Here is a 20,682-nt window from a genome sequence, read left to right as displayed (position 1 = left end):
CCCTTATGCAGAATCTCAGGTGTGAAGGGGTGTGAGCAATAGGACAGCCTGTGACCAAGGGTCTTAAGATGAGCTCCAAAGAGAACCAGGAATGGAGGCTACAGGAAGCCAGGGGTGGGGTAGTACTGAGCAGAGGTTCTCAGCCTGCAGGAGGCATTTCAGAAGCTCCTGGAGGAACCCTTTGAAATGCAGGTTGCAGGCACCCTCTCCCTCTCAGCAGTCCCAGGGAGTGGGACTCAAACCCACTCAAACCCCATGCCCTCAGGGAGTAAACTTCTCTGGACTCCAGGTTCCTCCTCTGTAAAGAACAAGGCTAATTTCCACCTCTCAAAGCTGTTGCAAATATTAATTGCATAGTAATAAACATGAACAATAATATTAGAGTATATAAAGGGCTTGTCTTATGCCAGACATACTTAGTACATGGGGATTTCTCTTATTCATTCATTTGCTCCTTTGACAAAAGCACAGGCACTGAGCAGGGCCAGGAGACACAGCAAAGGCAAGGCCCAGCCTGTAAACCCACCACCCGAGGTGGTCTCCTCCCCTGCCCAACAAGAATCTGATCAGACCCTGCCAGTCACAGCGGCTATGTCTGGGGTCCCCATTTCTCCATCCATATGAAAACCCAGCATCGCTATAAACAGAGCAGCGGCAATGGAACCGAAGCAGGAATGCCTGGTGTTACTGGTCCAGAGAAGTTCATAAAAAAACACTGTAGATCATTATTAGGTCTGAAATCACCTACCTACCAAATTGCAAATAGGTTTTTTTTTTTTTTAATGAAAGAATAGAATAGAACAGAAGATATCAGAGTAGTACAGATAAGTAGGGTGAATTTTGCTTCATGGACTTTCCTTGATGTCTAGTTGATCCTTAAACAATGGGGCGGAGGGAGTTAGGGGCACCAACACCCAGCCCAAGCAGTAAAAAATCTGAGTATTTTGACTTGCCAACAATGTAACTACTGATAACATAAACAGTCAATGAACACATATTTTGTGTGTTATATGTATTATACGCTGCATTCTTACAAAGAAAATATTTTTAAGAAAATCATAAGGAAGAGAAAGCCCACTTACAGTACTGTACTGCATTTATTGAGAAAGTCTGTGCATAAGTGGACCCACGCAGTTCAAAGCCATATCGTTCAAAGGTCAACTGTATGTCTCTGAGAATTTTCCATGCCGTTAATGTAAATATATTTCCTACTACATGTTGAGGGAAAAACAAGCAAGTATGAAACATCTGCTCCTGAGAGATATGTAGCAAAGGGCATGCACATAATTCCCTTGGTGCCTGTGACCAGAAGGTAAAACACAGACCTGTGGTGCCTGGGGCTCCCTGGGCCTCCTTCTGGGACAGGCATCCCCCCCGCCCAGGGAGAGAACCCAGGACCTAGTGAGTCAGGGGGCTCCAATCATCTGGGGACTCAGGCAGTGGCTGCTGCAGGGACCAGTTTCATGACCATTCCTTTCTCCATTCTCTCCAGCACGGGGAGCAGCCCTGAAGGGGTGGGCAGAGCCAGAGCCAAGGTGGGTCTTTACTATTCCTATTTTACAGGTATATGTAGAAGTAAAGTGACTTGCCCAAGACCACCTTGGCTTGGCACCAAGTCCCCCACTCTTTCTACTCCCTGAAAGTGCTTATTTGATTACCATCTCACTTCAGCTACTACCGTTTCCACAATTCAGGGCAAGATGTTCTTGGGAAATATGAAGGGATGACCAGCTGGACTGACTGACTGACTGATGTTCCAGGGGTGGGTCTATGCTTTCTCCTTGATTCCATAACAGCAGTTCTCAACCAGGGGTGATTTTGCCCCAGAGGACTTCAGCAAAGTCAATACTGCCAAGGTTGAGAACCCATTTTTTATACACAAGGTAGGTAGCGTTGGCTCCATTTTACAGATGAGAAAGCTGAGGCTCACGGACTTGCTGTAATTTGCCAAGACCATCCCCAGTGACTGTGTCAGACCCCCAGGACCTGGCTCACACCCAAGTAGACCCACCATTTTGGTGGTCCCCACGTTTCTGAAAGAGCTGTGTGTCCCCCTTCCAGAGGCTGCTCAGCCCCAGGTCATGCAATCAGGGAATGGGAACAGAAGCCAGGATGCGCAGCTCACTGCATCTTGGAACTCAGCATTATCCACCTCTTTCATGTACGTCCCCTGGCCTCCAGATCTTGCTTCTCCCCTCTCCTCCTGCAACTGGGCCACCCACTGGGTGTACAATGCCAGGTGCTGTCACTCTTCTGTTGTGGTGAGCTTGGCGAGAGCAGGCCAGGCATTCCCTATGCCAGGCTCCCTGACCTCTACCTGCAGACATGGGTGATGCTCAGAGGCTCCTAAGGAAATGTCCCCTCCAGTCACAGCACACTGATAACCCAGGTGGGAAGGGGATGCAGGCTGGCCGAGCTCATGGGAGAAAGACTCTCTCTTCCTGAGCTGTCTGTCGCGGGCAGCAAAATGCCCACAGTAGCTATGATTGCCTGCCCACAATGGGCTCTATGAGCCCAGCAAGTTCAGACATGCTGGTTCCTTCAGCCACATTCCTTTTGACCACTGGACCCCATGCAGCAGGGCTTTGAAGTTCCTTGTGCATGTGATGTGATTCAGGGAGGATCCAGACAATGCCAGGCCAGTGCCACAATCAGGGCTCCCCAGTGCCAACCACACTGTATTCCCAGGGCTGGAGGAAGCTGGCCCTGTCATCTCCCAGGGCACAGGGGTCTGGGGATCAGCCTAAGAGCCCTTGGCTTCCCCAGTCCAGTTCCTAGGTTGGGGCCGTTCAACCAGGCCAGGATGCAGGTCAACACTCATCCCCTGCTCACAAGTTTCAGACCAGAGGAGCCAAAATGGCCAAAGCAGATGCACGATGACCCATGAGCAAATCAAAGCTGTGCTTTCCGTGCATGAGAGACACCATCCAGTGGAAGCCAATCAGAGGCCATCTGAGGTAGATGTGGCCCAGTACCCTCAGCGACTCACCACAGCTCCACAAGGTGAGGTCCAGGTCAGTCCCGGCAGGGCCACATCTCCAGCACCAGGACAGGTCTGGCACACGGTGATGCTCTGTGGGAGGTGGCCAAGGGAAGGAGTGCATGTGTGACAGACCTTCAAGTTTGCCTTATGAGAGCCCATGTGTTCTTCCAGCAGAATGTAATGACCTTGAAATTTCTGATTTCCAAAAGTTAAAAGGATAGAGCAATCATCACACTAGGATAGCTGAGGAGGAATCATCATGGGGCCAGGAAGCAGGACCCTGGAGCCAAAAGCAGGCAACCCCAGCTCCAGCACTCGGCACGACACAGCAAGGAACCCAGGTGGTAGCCTCAGTTCCTGTCCCTGTAAGGTAGGGAGAGGCGCTTACCCTGAAGTGTTTTCATGAGGAATGGGTGAACACAGGCACACATAGTAGCGGGCCTGAGGCCTGCCACACTGTAGACACTCGACAGGCATCTGCTCCCCCTTCTGGAGGACCCCGACTGTAGAAGCCAATTTTGCCATCATTGTTCACCATTGTCTACAAAATGTAGACAAGGGCATTGTCTCTGAAACTGCAAGGTGGGAGGGCTATTGGCAATTGCACAGAGGGGTCAAGAGCTTGGCCCAAGATTGATCAGCAGGGCAGTGTTCCAGAGCAAGGCACCTGCCTGGTTTGGGGTAGGGTGGTGAAGGCTGCATGTGGGATGTCTGGGTATTCATGAGCTGGACCAGGACCCATCGGCACACAGACAGGGGACTGTCATGATTCACTACACTCAGCTGTTCCTCAAGGCATACCCGCCTCAACATCTCAAAAAAACCACCTAGATAGAAGACCAAGAGGCATCAATTCCAATTTGTTAGGGCTTTCTGGGTGTGGTAAAGCCACCCCCTGTCATCTCCACCAGCTTCCTGCTTCCCCTTACTGAGAAGTGAAAACACCATTCAATTAAGGTAATTAAATCCACCCAAAGAGCTCAGGTTCAGAAACCACACTACAGGCAAGTGGTCAAACCCAGCAGCAAAGCAAACCCCAATAGCTTCCTGTGCAAAGACAGGCAGGGACCAGAGGGGAGTGAAACGACCTCCTTAGCAGGTCGAGAGCATCCCTGCTGGCTCTACAAGGCCCACCTGAACCTTCCTGCCGTCTGCTTTCCCCAGCAGGAGGGCCCTCTGCTTATCCCCCCTGAGCCCGTGGACCAGAGGGTCAGGGCTGCCTGTCAGAGGAAGCGTGGGGTAACCAAGTTGCAAGCCTGAACTGAATCCCAGCCTGCGTTCTCTTCTCTACACGCTGTCTGCACCTCTCTGTGTCTTTCCTTCTCTACCCGGAAAATGGTGACAATAAGGCCTGCTCGCCCCACTTCATAGGGACTGCAAGGTTCAAACAAGATAATGTCCACTGAATGTGTCCTGAACTGCAGGGTGATATGCAAACATGAGTCATCCCATACTGACTCATGGTGTTGGCCTCCTCTGATGGTGATCCACTTTGGGTCCCAAAAGCTGGTGAGGACCCCAGATTGTGAGATAAAAAAACAGGATGTCCAGTGAAACTTAAATTTCAGATAAACAATGGACACCTATTTTTTAGAAGTATGTGATGATTAATTTTAGGGAGAACTCTAATACAAAGTATATTCCACTATTAGACAAGACACACTCATACTAGGTTGGTTGTTTATCTGGAATTCAAATTTCACTGGATGTCCTGTATTTTTAATTTGTTCAATCTGGCAACCAAGCCAGGACAAACCACCAATGGCTCTCTCCCTTGCTATGTCCAACTCCAGAACCACAACAGGCCTGGATCCCAAGCCCAGCTCTGCCACTCATCAGCTGTGTGACATGGAATATTCGCTTCACGTCTCTGAGGGTCCACAGTCTCATGCCAGAAAGGAAGCTGATAGTGCACAGCCACGCAGGCAATTATGGGGCTGGATCTGGGGCCTTGGAGCAGGGCTCTGGTTCTGTGGGCCCCTCACACTTCAGCTTTGGATCTTGGATGAGTAGCTGTAGGTGGAGCATCTGAAGAAGGGCCTGTAGAGGGTGACCAGAATGAGTCCCTCCTCCAGCCACCTCCTGTCCTCACTGTCTGGGACCGACCAGCAGAAGCCGAGCTGCATGCTCTCTCAGGCCTGGGCCAGCCCCAGCCAGGAGCCCCGTGGGAGGAAAGGAGAACGTGGGGTGGCAGTGCTTTAAGCTGTCCTGCACCACACTGCATGCTCACCGCAAAGCTCTGTCCTCCAGACCTGGCATCCAGGAGGCTCACTCAGGATCAGCAGCTGGAAACCCTGGTATGACCACCACTCGCTAGCAATCCTGTCAGTCAAAGACAAACCAGGTCGGGGCCCTCTCTCCCAGGAGTTCAAAGCCTTGTTGGAAAGCTGGATTTACAGCAGATAAAGTGGAATACAGCAGTGCAAGTGGTTAAAAAACCCAACAGGGAAGAGGAGAGCTGAGGATAAGCAGTCAGCCATTGGTGGCCAAGAGACAGAAAGAGACACAGCAGGCAGGTAGCACTCCCAGGAGCCAAGCCGGGACCCACCTGGGCCTGTAGCTGCTTCCCCAGTGCATGCACCACAGGCCTGCAGGGAGGGAGTGTGAGGAGAGCTGGCACTTCGTGAGGGTCACCCAGAGGCATTTGTAAGGGACCAGGAGAGAGAACACTGTACCTGCAAAGAGCAATGTATTCCAGTTCAACCACGTGACATGGGAAAAAGCATCAGGTGAGGAAACATTTCAGAAGAGGTGGAATTCAGTAAGGACCATGCAAAGGATATTTTGTTGCTCGTCGGGAGAAAAAGCTGATTCACGAGGATGTACGCTCAGATCTGGTTTATTTGATATATTCTGATTCAAAAAGATGACCCTAGTTGGGCACCTGGGTGGCTCAGTTAGTTAAGCATCTGCCTTCAGCTCAGGTCATGATCTCAGGGTCCTGGGATCAAGCCCCATATGAGGCTCCCTGCTCAGCAGGGCGTCTGCTTCTCCTTCTGCCCCTCCCCCTGTTCATACGTGCCTGCTCTCTCTCTCAAATACAATCTTAAAAAAAAAAAAAAAAAAAGATGATCCTGGCAATAAGGGAAAACAAAACACATCCTCATGTATAATTCTCCTTGTCTCAAGGCCACAGGAGCACATACAGGCCCCCAGTTCCCCACCGAGCAACTATAGGATGGGGTGTCACCAAACCCTCCTTACCTCTCCCCAAGGGCTGAACTGGAAAGTCCAGTCCACTAACTTCTGCATTCTGATGCTTTACAGAGCCTGCTTTACCTGATGCAAGCTTGACCAACATTTAGCATCAGTGGATGAAGTGCTGGAGAACCTGATAACCAAGCCAAGGCTGTGGGTGTTCTCCAGGGTTGCGTGTACAACACAGGGCAGATGCCAACAGTCATCTGCTGACACCTGCAATTTAGATAATGTATCAGTTAATGACCATTTGCAATGCGGTTGTAAACAACACCCCAGTTAATGTACTCAACAAATATTTGCTGGATGCTGGCCCTCCAGAAGTAATCAAATTATCCCCGACTGGAGTCCTGAGTGCAATTCAAATGACAACCAGGAAAATGGAGAAGTCACGAAGTCACTTCTTACTTCTCCCTGATTATCCTGAAACTCAATCCTGACTTAAATGGTCTGTGCCATGGTACAAATGAATACCTTTCACTGTGCCAACCTGGGAGCCGTCTCTAAAACTGATCTGTTCCACCCGCTTCCATCTCTTACCACAGGCAGATTTTATAAATTTTAGGGCTTGGAATCAAAAAGTAAGTTAAATGCACTTGAATCCAAATTAACTGATTTGAAATTTGTGATAATTCTGGAATTATCCAATTACAATTGACTTTCAATAAAATTAGTCCTGCTAAGCAGTCAATAGTGTAAATAGATGACTGAAGTGGAATGATTTGCCCACTCATTTAACAGATTTCTCTTGTGCTATGCACTATGCTCCCTAAGGATAGACTGGAGAGCCAGACGGACACAGACGGACCCAGACTCCTTGAAACTCCCAGGTTATCAGGAAAGATACACATTAAGTAATAATCACCCAGTTAACCATTTCAGTACTTGACTACGTTACAGTAAGTATTGCAAGGGAGAGGGAATAGCAAGCTACAAAAGCATATAACAGGAAGACTTAAAATAGCCTAAAGAAGCTGCCTTACTGAAGGATCATGTGAACTGGGTTCTGAAGCATAGGTAAGACCCAAGCAGGTAACAGTGGAAAATAAAAGTAAAGAATTCCAGGGAGCAGGAGCAATGTGTGCAAAGGCCCTGAGGCATGCTCTGAAAGCCAAGCATGAGGAGGGAGACAGCCCAAGAGGAGGATGGAAACGGAGGCTCTTTTTAAGGAAGCTCATTTTCATTCTTTAAAACTGGGAGACCGAGCAGCCCTGGTGGCTCAGTGGTTTAACACTGCCTTCAGCCCAGGGTGTGATCCTGGGGTCCTGGGATCGAGTCCCACATCAAGCTCCCTGCATGGAGCCTGCTTCTCTCTCTGCCTGTGTCTCTGCCTCTCTTTCTGTGTGTGTCTCTCATGAATGAATAAATAAAATCTTAAAAAAAAATAAAAAATAAAAATAAAACTGGGAGGCCATGGAGGGATTCTAAGCAAGAGCCTGACATGAACAGATTTGAGTTTTACAAGATGTTCTTGAATGCAGTGTTGAGAATGAATACAGAATAGCCCAAGGGAGTAGCCCAAAGCAGTGAGCAGGACAGATCCACACTGGCCTCTAAAAAGTGTGCTTCAGCGGCAATGACAGAGATCCTGTGAGACAGTTTCCCTAACTGTTCACAAAACAAATGCTACCACATCCTTCTGCGCCCACATCTTAGCCAGGTGCAAGTCGGATTGGTTCCATCCTTAGCCCTAAGCTCTATACTTCGGGGGAGCAGCAGGCAGTGGAATGGGCCCACTATTCCGTGACACAGAAGGGTCAGTCCGAATTTTTCTGATGGCCTTAATACCCAAGGGCTGTGGTTCTTCTCAAGAGAATGTGTCCTTCAGTCTCACTCCTTCTTTTCTCTGTTTCAGTTTGCCCTCCAGAAAAATTGAGCATAAGGATACCCAGCTCAGAACATTACCACATTTATTCAGTTTCTATGTTGACAAGCTGACTCCACAAAAGCAAATCAGACTTCTCTTCTGAGTCAAGCAATTTTCTTTGTAGTTGAGGAGAAAACAAAACAACCACCCATTCCCAAGACATATGGATTTTTATGTGTGACCTGTGACAATACAGCATGAGCTATGGAAACAGGACGCCCAGCATGGTGTGAGGACAAATGACAGTCTGGGAGTCAGGGACGAGGCCGGCCCCACAGTGGTAGACACAAGGCCCTCTGTGGGCCTCCAAAGAAATGTCCTCCACAAATCTGAGTGACTGTGATTATTAATATTATTAATAAAATACCATGGACTAGGTTAACATCCAGGAGCTGAGAAGAGGAAGGTCCTTCAGGAAGCCCCAGTGGTCTGCATTGAAAATTTGCATAATGGATTTATTTTAATTAGTTTACACTTCATTCTGAGTACTCTTAAAATTCTCCTGGGCAGCTTTTTGGTTCTTTAAGCTGTCAAAATAGATACTCAAGCCTCCTGCCAACAATAAATCGAACACTGTGCTACTGCTTGCTGAGTGGATTCAAGTTCTGCCACTTGAGTTCTCTTTATTGCAAAACCTGAGTTATTAATCCACATGGGAAAAGGCCTTTGGTCAGATTCGACTAGCAAAAAATAGTCCACAACTGTGCCAACCATATTAGAAATCCCAAAGGCTTAAAACAGGTTCCTAAAGATTTAATGAATATTGAAAGCAATAGATATGGGCTCTATATTGTTTTCACCAAAAATGCCTATGTCTGGAATTTTGTTGAGGTCAAGTGTGGATTTAAAAATATATATTTGAAACCCAACTGTATTATTGACATTTAAAGACATGTTTTGCACCTGATGCATCTTGACCAGTTGGTCAGTTGGGGTCACTGACACTATTTTTCTTCTTTCTAGATGGGCTATGATGATAGCAAATGTAAGCATGAGAAGAAGTTTTAAAACTACAGATCCTAAATCCCAGCAAAGCAGGCACATGCAGCCCCCACTGCTGTAACAGGTATGGAACCAACCCAAAGAAACACCTTCCATTGTCAGCTACTGTGCTGAAGGGCTCCACTGGGCGTTGGGAGAAGAGGGAGTGGGACCAGGCTTGGAGACTACTTTATGAGTGTCCCATCCCAACCCAGGCAAATCAAATCAGAATTGACAAAGCTATCTGAATAAAGGTCTCCTTCCTGAGCCAGAAGAAATGTGGTTACAGCAGTTCTTTCTTATCCATGGTTTTGATATTTTGCAGTTTCAGCTACCTACGGTCAACCACGGTCCAGAAGCACATGATCCTCCCTCTGACATATGGTCAGAAGTCAATAGTAACCTAATCCTACATCACAGTGCCCAAGTCATTCGTCCCACATCATCTTGTCACGTAGACATTTTATCGTCTCACATCATCACAGGAAGGGTGAGTATAATACAATAAGATTTGAAAGAGAGAGAGAGACCACATTCACATAACTGTTATTATAGTATATTGTTACAGTTGTTCTATTTACTATTGAGCATTGGTAATCTTGTACTGTGTCTAATTTGTCAATTAAATTTTATCATAGGGAAATCGTAGTATGTATAGGATTCAATACTACTATTCGTAGTTTCAGCCACCCACTGGGGGTCTTGGAATGTATCCCCCATGGATAAGGGGGAGACTACTATATTTTCCGAATACTCCAATATCAGTGAACATCTTTTATTACTGTTTGGAATTATGACACAAACCTCAGACCAGTTAGGGTTCTTTGACTATGCACAAAAGAAACAGAAACTGGACAAATTCAATTGAAATAGGTGGTAAAAGGAAATTGGAGCCCTTGCAGACTCAAGGTGAAGGCTGAAGTTCCAGGCTGGGAAAAGATGAGCAGACAGACAGCCACTGGAGAGAACATCCAAGCGTATTTCCATCCTGGTGTCATCCCAGGAGAAACAGGACAGGGGCATGGCCTGGGTCTCACATCTGCGCTTGGCCCAGGGAGGTCTCAGCAAGCACCTTGACTTTCAGCCCCACCAACACTAAACACAGTGGGGAGAAGAAATTGCCCCCCAAACCATCAAATGTTTTTACTCAGGGGAGAAAGATGGAAGCTGAGTGTTCAAAAAAATAACAAGTATCTGCTAATAGTGAGGCGGGGGCGGGGGTGGATTTCATTGCCTGGAGGTTTTTTACTTAACTCCAAGATTCTAAATTTAAATCTCCAACTATTTTATTTTCCTCTAAAATGTGGAAGTATGGAAACCCCAGTATCACCATTAACAAGTACAGCCATTGCTAAGATTAAGATCCCAGCATTCAGGACACCTGAAGCCTCCCCTAACTATATACGTAGAACCTCAAGGTCCAGAAAACTTGACTCACAGTGGTCGAAGCCATTAAGATCCCCCACCCTACCCCAATAACACAACTTCCAGAAGAGGTAGTCCTGGCACATGCTCACAGCTCAGCAATGCTGTCAGGGACCCAGGGCTACTCTGCTCACCAGGCAAGTTGCCTTTTAATTGTCATTGCAAAGTCAATGCCTTGGTGTTATGAGTTGAGTTGTATCCCCCAGACTTTTATATGTTGAAGCCCTAACTCCCGGGGACCTCAGAATGTGCTTTTATTTGGGAAATGGGGTGATTGCAGATGTAATTAGTTAAGATCAGATCATAGGGTGGGCTCTACTCCAACAGGACTGGTGCTTTCATAAAAAGGGGAAATTTGGACACAGAGACACAGACACAGGAAAGACAATATGAAGAGAGAGAAGGTGGTCATGTAAAAGCCAAGGAGAATAGCCTGGAACAGAACCTTCCCTCACAGCCCAGAGAAGGAACAAACCCCACTGACAGCTGATTTGGGACTTCTAGCCTCCAGAATTGTGAGATACTAAATTTCTGTTGTGCAAGCCAGCACTCTGTGGTTCATCGTTGGCCATAGCAAACAAACACACTCTGTCTCTGGCTTTGTGTCTGCATTAGAAGCAGGAGGAAACAGCACCAACAGAATGGAAACAACAGGGACTATTCCTTTGATCAGAAAGGCCAGGAAAAAAAAAAAAAAAAGAAAGGCCAGGGACTCCTTGGGGGCTTAATGGCTGAGGGTCTGCCTTCGGCTCAGGTCGTGACCCCAGGGTCCTGGGATCGAGTCCCACATCGGGCTCCTCTTGGGGAGCCTGCTTCTTCCTCTGCTTATGTCTCTACCTCTCTCTGTGTGTCTCTCACGAATAAATAAATAAAATCCTTAAAAAAGAAGGAAAAAAGAAAGGCCAGAACTTCCCCAACATCAGAATGCTTCCATCCCTGTGACAGGCGCTGTGCCACCCAGAAGGAGAAGCCAGTGGGAAAGGGAGTGAGGTTGGCCAGCCAGCAGGGTCTGAAAGCTGAAGCAGAAGTCCTTGGCCTTCTAAAAGGCCTGGACTCTCCTCTCTGGGGAGACACAGCCCTGATTTTCAAGGCAGGGCTAAGGAACATGTAAATAGAAGCTTTCACAGAGCTGGCTCATCCAGTTCACTAGAACTCAGGGTCCCTCCTTCCTCCAGCACAGCCAGCTCAGTTTTCTCATTCACAAAACCAGGTCAGCCTGCCAACAAGTCAGCACTGGAAACTCACCATCAGGCTGTGGTCAAGATACAGTAAAACAAGCAAACAAAAAGCCCAAAGAAGGCTGGCCTTCAGGACCGAAACACAATGCCACTGGCACAGCAGCAACAGACCTGGGTGGGACATCTCATGCACTATCCCCCATGGGGGACCAGGAGAGGACACGGGATGCCTGATGTGCAGGCCCTACCTCCCCCTTGGGAGCATCTTCATCTTCCATCCCCTAAAGCCCTGGTGGTGTCATCACTCTGACCAGCCAGGCAAGAAGGGAAGCATGCAGCCTTGCCGGCTTCTGCTGCTGATGTGAACGGAGCTACCATGTGACAATGTCATCTGTCAGCTGAGGACTCAGAGCACCCTGCCAGATGTTCACTGTCCCAAATGCCCACCACTTGGGCCCACTCTAGGGTCTATACCTGCTATTTTATCTAACTTTTAATGTATTCATTGACTTGTTCCCTGTCTGGGCCAGAACTGTTCCAGGCAGTGGAAGGATGTACCCCAGCAGTAGTGGTCAGGGTCCCAGCAGAAGCAGCTTCCTCAGACAGGACCCAGAAGGAAAAGCAACATACCACCTCACACCTATTAGGATGGCTACCATGAAAAAAAAAAACAAAAACATAAAATAACAAGTGCTGGCAAGGCTGTGGACAAGCTAGAACTCTGTGCACTGCTGGTGAGAATGCAAAGTGATAGAACCACCATGAAAACAGTAAGGAACTTCCTCAAAAGATTTAAAATGGAATTACCATATGATCCAGCAATTCCATGTCTAGGCAATTCCACGTGCCCAAAAGAATTGGAAGCAGAATCTTGAACAGGTAATTTGTATACCCACGTTCATAGCAGAATTGTTCACAGTACCCAAAAGTGGAAACAGCCTAAATATTCATTGAGAGATGAATGGATAAACAAAAGAGAATAAACATACAGTGGACTATTATTCAGCCTTAAAAAGGAAAGAAATTGAATGGAAGTGGATGATCCTTGAGGACATCATGCTAAGTGAATTAGCCAGTCACAAAAAGACAAATACTGTGTGATTCCACTCATATGAAGGACCTAGAATAATAAAATTCATGGAGACAGAAAGTAGACAGTGGCTGCCAGGGGCTGCATCGGCAGCAGGTGGAGGGTAGAGTGGAATTGATATCTGACGGATACAGAGTCTCAGTGGGGAATGCTGTCAAAGTTCTAGAGTTGGATGGTGGTGATGGCTGCACCAATATGAATGCATTTAACACCACTGAACTGTATACTTAGAATGGTTAAGTTGGTAACTTTTATTTCATGTGTATTTCACCACATTTTTTTTTTAAAAGAAGAAAATCTAATGAAGAGACCATAACAGAGGTATAAGAATTAGGGAGAGCCCAGCATGTGGAGCCACTCAGGAAGTGAGGAAGCCATCCTCCCCACATCCCCAGGGGGCAAGGGGAGCAGTGAGAGTCTGAGCCCAGGGGAGGGGGCCGTAGTTAGAGAAGACTGCAGCATTGCCAGGACCCCATGCCACAGCCAGGAACAGGGATGGAGGGAAAATGCTGGGGAATCTGGCTCCCTCCAGGCTCCCCCCAGCATCTTCCACTGGTCACCCAACTCTCTAACTGGTAAGTTAGAGAGTTCAGGAGCCCAGGTGCTACAGGCTCTTGGGGACTGTACCCTCTTGGGCACAGTGAGAGAATGTGGGGAGGGGACACCCCCTGGAATGTCAGGGAAGACCTCTCCACAAAAATGGCACATCTGAACCACAGGCACTGTACCAGGCAGGGTTCTCCAGAGGAACAGGACCAATAGCATGTGTAGATATAAAAAGAGATTTGTTTTAAGGAACTGGCTCATGTAGTCATGGTTGCTGGCGGGTGTGACATCTGCAGAGCAGACTGGAGACCCAGGCGGATTGGTGTTGCAGCTCCAGTCCGGAGACCTGAGGCAGAATTCTCCCGTGCTCTGGGGAGCTCAGTCTTTGAGATGTGGCCCACCCACATTACAGAAGGTGGGAATCTGCTTTACTCGTAGTCCATTGATTTAAATGTTAATTACATCTAAAAAATACTTTCATAGCAACATCTAGATATATTTGCCCAAAAACTGGCCACTGGGGCCTGACCAGGTTTTGACACATAAAATTAACCATCAAAGGTACGATTACCCATCTAGACCAGCATGTAGTTCTCATATGGAGCCACTAAGTTGGATATCCTATTCATACCCTACACGTCTTTCTTTTACAGAGAAAAAAAAACCACACTGTGCAATTGATTGCATCTGGTCAATAGGAAGCTCTAGTTTTGTGGGAAGAGGGCTGCTCTTCCAGAATCGTCACACAGAGGCACCCTCTGGCTGACCAGGGACAGTCTTCCCAGCTGGTGGATGATGCAGGGGAATAAGAAGTGCACGGACGGGTTCAGCGACTCCTCAAGCATCGGCAGTGTGCTGGACGATGCGGACAGGGAAGTGAGCAGCCTCACAGACCGGGCGTTCCGGAGCTTGTGCATCTCAGAGGACACATCTTTTAACGACTCTGACCTGACCCTGTCCCCGGATATCAGCCGCCAGGTGTTTGGAAATTTTCACCAGGGAACGGTGAGCCACACCCACAGGAAGAGCAGCATTTGGAGCCAGTTACCATCACAAGGCACCGAGCATGCAGGCTGGGCGGCCACATTCCAACAGCTACCCAAGTATGTTCAAGGAGAGGAAAAGTATCCCAAAAGCAGCCCCCCACTGACACCAGCCCAGAGGAGACTGGAGGTGCCAGTTTCTGGCCTGAGGAGCAGCAACAAGCCTGTTTCTAAAGTGTCATCGCTAATCAAATCTTTTGACAGGACCGAGAGCCAACATTGTGACAGCCGGCCTCCTACCAGTAAGCCCCCAGCTCTCAAAAATCCCCCCAAATTTGCTCCTCTTCCAGAAAGTGGCATCAACTTCTGCTTCGATTCTGCCTTTCTGACTGTCAGGAGGGTGCCTGCTGAAGTCTCTAGTGCCCATCAGAATAGCCATCAGCCTGGCAGGAAGCACGGAGAGCAGGAGTCCCCCAAGAATCCTGAAATGGCCAGTCACAACTCCAGCAGCTTCCTCCCAACACCCGAAAATGTGGCCAACTCGTTTGAGCCAAAGTTCCCTTCTTCGCCCCACAAGCCAGCCAAGGGCGAGCCTGGAAGGGGTAAGGACTGGCCTCGCAAAGGGACCTTTCTTCATAGTGAAAACAGTGCTTTTGAGTCATGGAATGCCCACCAACCGAGGCTGCCTGAGAGAAAGGAGGCTGCTGACCCTGTCCCAGAAAGCAAGGCTCCCAAGCACTATGAGGACACACCCCTGTTAAGAGAGCCCCTGGCCCCTGAACACCATGTTTCCCCCTGCCAAGCCCAGGCCAGCTGTAGTCAGGATGAGAACAGGCTGACAGCAGGGGCTCTCACCACATCTGGATCCTGGGGAGCTAGAGATCCAGGAGCCCAGATATTCCCTGTGGAGGGAGAAGCTTCTAGCTCACAGCCTGACCCTCAGGTGAAGCCGACCCAGGCCCCATGGAGGAAACCAAAGCCTAGCAAGGGAAGGAAAGAAAGTCTACCAGATGCTTCGGAAGAGAAGAAGCAGGCCACCAGAAGAGGCCCAGCCTTGTATACAAAGCACAATCCCCAGGGACAATTTCCAGAAAACGAGGCTCTTGACATGCCCATGGACCCCAATGAGCATTACAGTCCTCCTTTTAACATCAGTAAGCTTCTGACCCCTGTCATACCCACCAAGCATGTCCTGGATCCACCTGACAGTCAGCTGGTGGAGATAACCCCATCTCCCTCAGGACAGCTCAACGGGTACCAAGAGAAGGAGCCCAGTGAATGTCAATCTTGGGACACCTACAAATCCAAAGCCCCTAGCCTGTTGTTCAACCTTAAGGATGTGCGGAAGCGTGTTAAGAGCACATACAGTCCGTCACCTCTCTTGAAAGGCCTTGAGGAGAAAACCAGAGGCAAGCAAGAACCCATGAGCAATGGCGTCATCCTTCCCAATGGGCTTGAGGAGAGCTCTCCAAACGAGCTCTCTAAGGAGAGGCCAGCTGACGGCCCTTCTGGGTCACACATCAGTACCCAGAAGGACCCTAAGGCTGACCCTGGTGCTGCCTCTGAAGACAGCTATCTAACTCTTAGCTCACCTCCAGCTACCACCCAAGCCCCCTTCTGTGTCAACGGGGAGGGAGATGACAGAAACAGCTACGAGAAGGATGACGGAGAACCAGAGATGGGCACTGCCAAGTCCGCCGAGTGTCCAGACTCTGGGGAACGCTGCCCCAGGAAGCACCTGTCCCTGAGGCTTTGCAGCAGAGAGCCTGAAGCAGGGAAGGCTGCAGAGAAATCAGGGACCCCCAGCCTAGAGAAGGGGTTCTTGAGATCCGTGTCTCAAGAAACAGAATCCGAGAGAGAGGCAGGATTCCAGAATCCGAACTTTAACCAGAAATTCTCCCCAGGGCCCCTCTCTCCCGAGGAAGAAGATGTGTTTTACAGTGACACACAATCTGATTTCATGCCAGGCTTCAAAAGTAAGGCCAAATTCAGCACCAGCTCTTCAGACCAGTCCTTTGCCTCATTTGAGGATCAGCAGAAAACGTGGTTCAGCGAGAGCCAGCAGGAAGACAGGAGGAATGATGGAAATGCAGGAGACAGTCAGAAGGATGAGAAGGAGAAGACGATGGGGAAAGATGAGCTGCCGCACTGTGCCCTACGTAACGGGCCGGTGTGCATACAGGAGCACAGCAAGGGGGGACTGCTGCAAGGAGAAGGGGAAGGTTTGTCTGGATGTAGGCCCAGGAAGACGTCGAGAGAGGAAGCTAACTTCAGAGGCACTTGGATGGGGGGAAGTAAGGATACAAGCAAAGACCTTACCCCCTCACCATCTTCCACTTCAAACAAGCACATACTGTTTGCAATTAAAGACAACACCCTCAGGGCCACCCCCGTGATAAAACCCATCATGCTGCCCCTTCTGAGGACCCTGTCATCAGAGGACCCACTGGGCAGTAGCCACAAAGAGGAGGACTTGCCAAAGCCAGGCTGGGGAGAAGAGGCTGGTGGTCTCTGTGGCCCTGAGAGCCAGGAAATGGCCAATACCCCGACACCCGCTAGCACGCAGGGCACACACTTGAAGCACACAGCCTGGGAGGGCATGGACCATGGGCAGGTGCCCAGCATGGTGGGCTGGATGGAGACTCCTCAGCCAGTCCCAACAAGAAATGTCCCATCTCCTCCACTCATGGGAGAGGATAAAGGGCTGAAGCCACGACAGGTTGCGGCAAAGGAAGGCAAGAACAGTTCCATGGACCAGGGGAAGCCGGATGCTCCAAGGCGCATCCCCACCATCGCTTTGCCCCAAGGCGACCCAGAAGACCAGCCACCCCCACAGCAGCTGGGGATGTGCTGGGAAGAGCACACACAAGATTTCAAAAGTCACTTATTGTCTACACCTAGAGCAGGGCCCCCAGGGAGAAGATTGGTTCCTGGTGAGATGGCAACTTCCCCTAATGCCAGCTCCCTGGATGAGAGCAGCGCGTGCTCCCCTGCCACCAGCAGCATTTGGGACGATGCTTCCCAGGCCCCCACCAAGCCAGGCCTGCTGCCAGGGGAGCCTCCTCACCCCAGCCCCTGGGCCAGCCCCTACTCTGCTGGGGTTGCCCGCAGGGAGGACCTGACACATGCCCTCACATGGGAAGCTGGCTCAGACCCCCAACTTGAGCCAAGCACAGAAGACCTCCGGACACTTTCTCCAAGAGGTTTGGTGCTGGACACGGCCACCAGCTCTGTGGGCCTCCCTGAGAAACCAGAGCCTCCGGCTCAGCTGGAGAGAGCGGCCGGCAAGCCACCTGCGGTGCCCCCCAAAACAGAGAAGGCCCTACGGCGGGCGAAAAAGCTGGCCAGCAAGAGGAGAAAGACCGACCAACTGCAAGAAAAACATGGTGAAACCGGAGAAGAAAAGCCCTGCCTGGAGGACTGGGAGCAGAGGCCACCGTCCCCTGGAGAGAGACCCCGACCCAGGTTCCCCACGGTCCGCTCCCTGCCGCCTCCCATCCACCGCCACTCAGTGTCTGCCTTCTCAGAGCCACTCAGGAGGCAGCCTGGGGGACCCCAGTCCCTTACACCTCTGCCCCCTTACCCTGCCACCCAGAAGGTCCTCCAAGATCCCCAATCTGGAGAGTACTTTGTCTTCGATCTGCCACTCCAGGTGAAAATCAAGACCTTCTATGACCCAGAGACGGGCAAATATGTCAAGGTCCCCATCCCATCCTCTGAGGGAGGTTCCCCCGAGCTGCCCCCACCCAACACACCTGCTGCTCGCTACATGCTGTACCCCCACTTCCGGCCCCTGCCCGTGACAGCCTTGATGCCCCTGCGCTGCTCCTCTCAGCTCTCTGCCCCCACCTTCTTAAGGCAGGGCCTTCACCCCACCGAGGCGGCCAGCCCTGGGTCCCAGAGAGCCTGTGAGGCCGGCCTGCAGCTGGCCCCAAAGCCTCGAGGCGACCCCACCCAGCACCCCGCAGGCCAGTGCCCTGAAGCACCTCCGCGGTGCCTGGGGGAGGAGGGAGATGCTTCACACCTGGGCATCATCTCCACCAACGACCTAGAGGACTTTGCCACAGAAGGCGTTTCTTGAGAACCACAGCAGACTAACCCCCCTCAAATAAACCCAGAAGAACTTACTTCCCCTTTCCCCAAAACAGTCACTTACATACACACACACAGACACACACACACAGACACACACACACACACACACACACATACACAAATCAACACATACTTAGCCATGTGGGATCCCTAAAGTCTCAAAGGAAGTGGGGATTCTGAGAAAACCCCAGCTGAAAGGCTTCCTGGGCCTCCCCTCCCTGGGAGGGCACAGTTTGCATGACCGGGTCCCTCCTAAGCTCCTTCCCTGATCCTGGATCTGGCCTCCTTCCCTCTTCCTTCTCCCCTCCCTTACTCTGTCCCCCTCTGGCCATGCCACTGCGGTGGGTCCAGCCTATTCCTAATGACCGTAACTGCTCTGCTCCGGCATCCCACCTAATTCTTCTCAAGGGCCAGCTCACGCAGTGAGAAAGCTCCCAAGACCCCCAGAAACAGCACACTGCACTGTGCCCAGCCCTGCCCAGCGAGCAGACCACCCAGCCCAGCCCCTCCAGGTCCAGTGGGCCCAGAGAAGGGCCTCCATCCCTCCCCACTGCAGGAGCCATTTCCAGCTCACCAGGCAGAAATGGCTCAGGACTGGCCCCAGGCAACCCTGCAGAAATGTTTATTTGGATAGAATGGGTTTTCTTTACTGAGGAAGCTTTCCTCTGAAAGCTATTTTCTGATAAAGAAAAGGCTACCTTTTAAAAAGTGAAACAAGCTTGTGGATATGGTTCTGTCCCACTCCCACCTTCCATCTCTGGGCAGTGGCGGGTCTCCACTGGTAGGTTAAGTGCCTTGTGCTCTCCCAGCCTTCCCCCACCGCCAGCCACGCGGGGGCTTCACATTTGAGCAGAGCAGCCTTAGCACCTAATGTCATTCTGATGCTCCTCCTCGAGCTCCCAGCATCATCCCTGCCTTCCCAGGGCTGGGCTCCCCATCAAGGCCTGAGTCAGGCCCCAGGTATCCCAATTTCATGACTGTTATCTGTGCCCTGTGCTCAAAAGGAAATTGTATTTTCCCAACTCCCTGGCCTTCGAGGAAGTGGAGGGAAGTCTCTGATCCAGGTCAAGGGAGCAAAATGCAATAACCATCTCTGCACCTCTGAGAACAGGGACGGTCTGTGAGCACAAGCCCACTGTGGGCAACTGTGCTGAGAAGGAAAGCAGGCTGGTCCTCATGGGCTTCCACCCAGGGCATTCGCTGAAGCAACTTCATTCTTGTGCTATGGGAAAGACAGGGGCAAACACATCTTCCCTCCTTGTTTAGCAAGGGCAGCTGTCATGGCAGCTGTCGGGACTGTGCTGCCCATGTCCCATGGGACCCCACTAAATGCATCATCCTTGTTCTTTTGGCAAAGATGCTATTCCCAGGCTAGAAAAAATGGCACAGAACTCACCAAGTCCCAGATTCGCACAAATACAAGGGCTCTAGCTTATTCTTGGTCATGAATTGGATTCAGGAATTTCTACCTATTTGTTTTCCCAACAAGTACAGCCACACCTTAATTTCATTGTGAAAATACTACACCAACCCCCTGGCTCAATGCCGTGATGAGTCAACCAGATGATTAGCCAGGAACACAGGCAGGCTGCCGTCCGAGAAGTCTGGTTCCCAGGAGTCACTCATCGGGGTGCAAGTGAGACAAACAAGCTACGATCTTGGCTCTGCCACTGTGGCTTAAGCATCCTCCCACCTTGCTTTCATCTTATTCAAATAGGAAATGTGATATCTCATTTTTAAATTCTCAGGGCCCCAGGGAAAAGAATAGCCTAACAAAAGTAGAATCCTTCTGTTAAATAAATAAATAAATAAATAAATAAATAAATAAATAAATAAATAAAAATTTTTTTAAAACCATAGTAATGGTAACTGTGTCCCCACAAGGAAAAATATATTTTCACTAAGGGTAGCTCATGTTTGCGGAAGCAGTCATCATCTGTCTTAGAAACAACAGAAGCAGAGCTACGGTAGAGCTGAAAGCATAAAGGCAGATATTTGGAGATGAAGGCCAACTTCCCTGTGAATGTGCCAGAGGAACGGCGAGAACTGCGTCTGGCAGAAAGCAACATCCACTCAAGGTGCAGGGATTCCTGGGACACCTGGCTCTGCAGCAGGTCAGCCGGAGGGAAGACCTCCACCTGACAGCAAGGTGCCTATGTTCCTAGGAAGCAGGTAATGCTTCCAGGGGACAAAAGCAATGAACACCAACTCATTTGGAAATCATGTTCTCTTCCCTCCTTCCTCTTTCCCTCTCTTCCTCCCCTCCTCTCCTTTTCCCTAACTCTCTGTTTTACTCTCTCCCTCCTATTACAAACATTTTCAGAGTCCCTACTCGC

General features: G+C 49.8%; 1 protein-coding gene across 6 annotated transcripts in view; it reads left to right on the top strand.

Annotated features, from left to right (window-relative positions):
• The window catches only part of C29H10orf71 (chromosome 29 C10orf71 homolog), a 32,132-nt gene extending 11,927 nt beyond the window's left edge, over positions 1 to 20,205 (top strand). For 5 of the 6 annotated variants that reach the window (XM_072806347.1, XM_072806344.1, XM_072806346.1 and 2 more), the window contains 3 exons: positions 9,012 to 9,114; positions 9,355 to 9,519; positions 13,922 to 20,205. In XM_072806347.1, the coding sequence (XP_072662448.1) occupies positions 14,061 to 18,332 (4,272 nt within the window). In that variant the 5' untranslated portion in view covers positions 9,012 to 9,114; positions 9,355 to 9,519; positions 13,922 to 14,060 and the 3' untranslated portion in view covers positions 18,333 to 20,205. Of the gene's footprint in view, positions 1 to 4,150; positions 4,365 to 9,011; positions 9,115 to 9,354; positions 9,520 to 13,921 lie in introns of all 6 variants that reach the window. The other variant, XM_072806345.1, reaches the window with a different exon arrangement.
• Positions 20,206 to 20,682: the final 477 nt, after the last annotated feature.

Source organism: Canis lupus, chromosome 29, assembly GCF_048164855.1.
Source record: "Canis lupus baileyi chromosome 29, mCanLup2.hap1, whole genome shotgun sequence".
Lineage (NCBI taxonomy): Eukaryota > Metazoa > Chordata > Mammalia > Carnivora > Canidae > Canis > Canis lupus.
The sequence above is the reverse complement of the archived record's forward strand: the minus strand, read 5'-3'. Positions and strand labels throughout refer to the sequence as shown.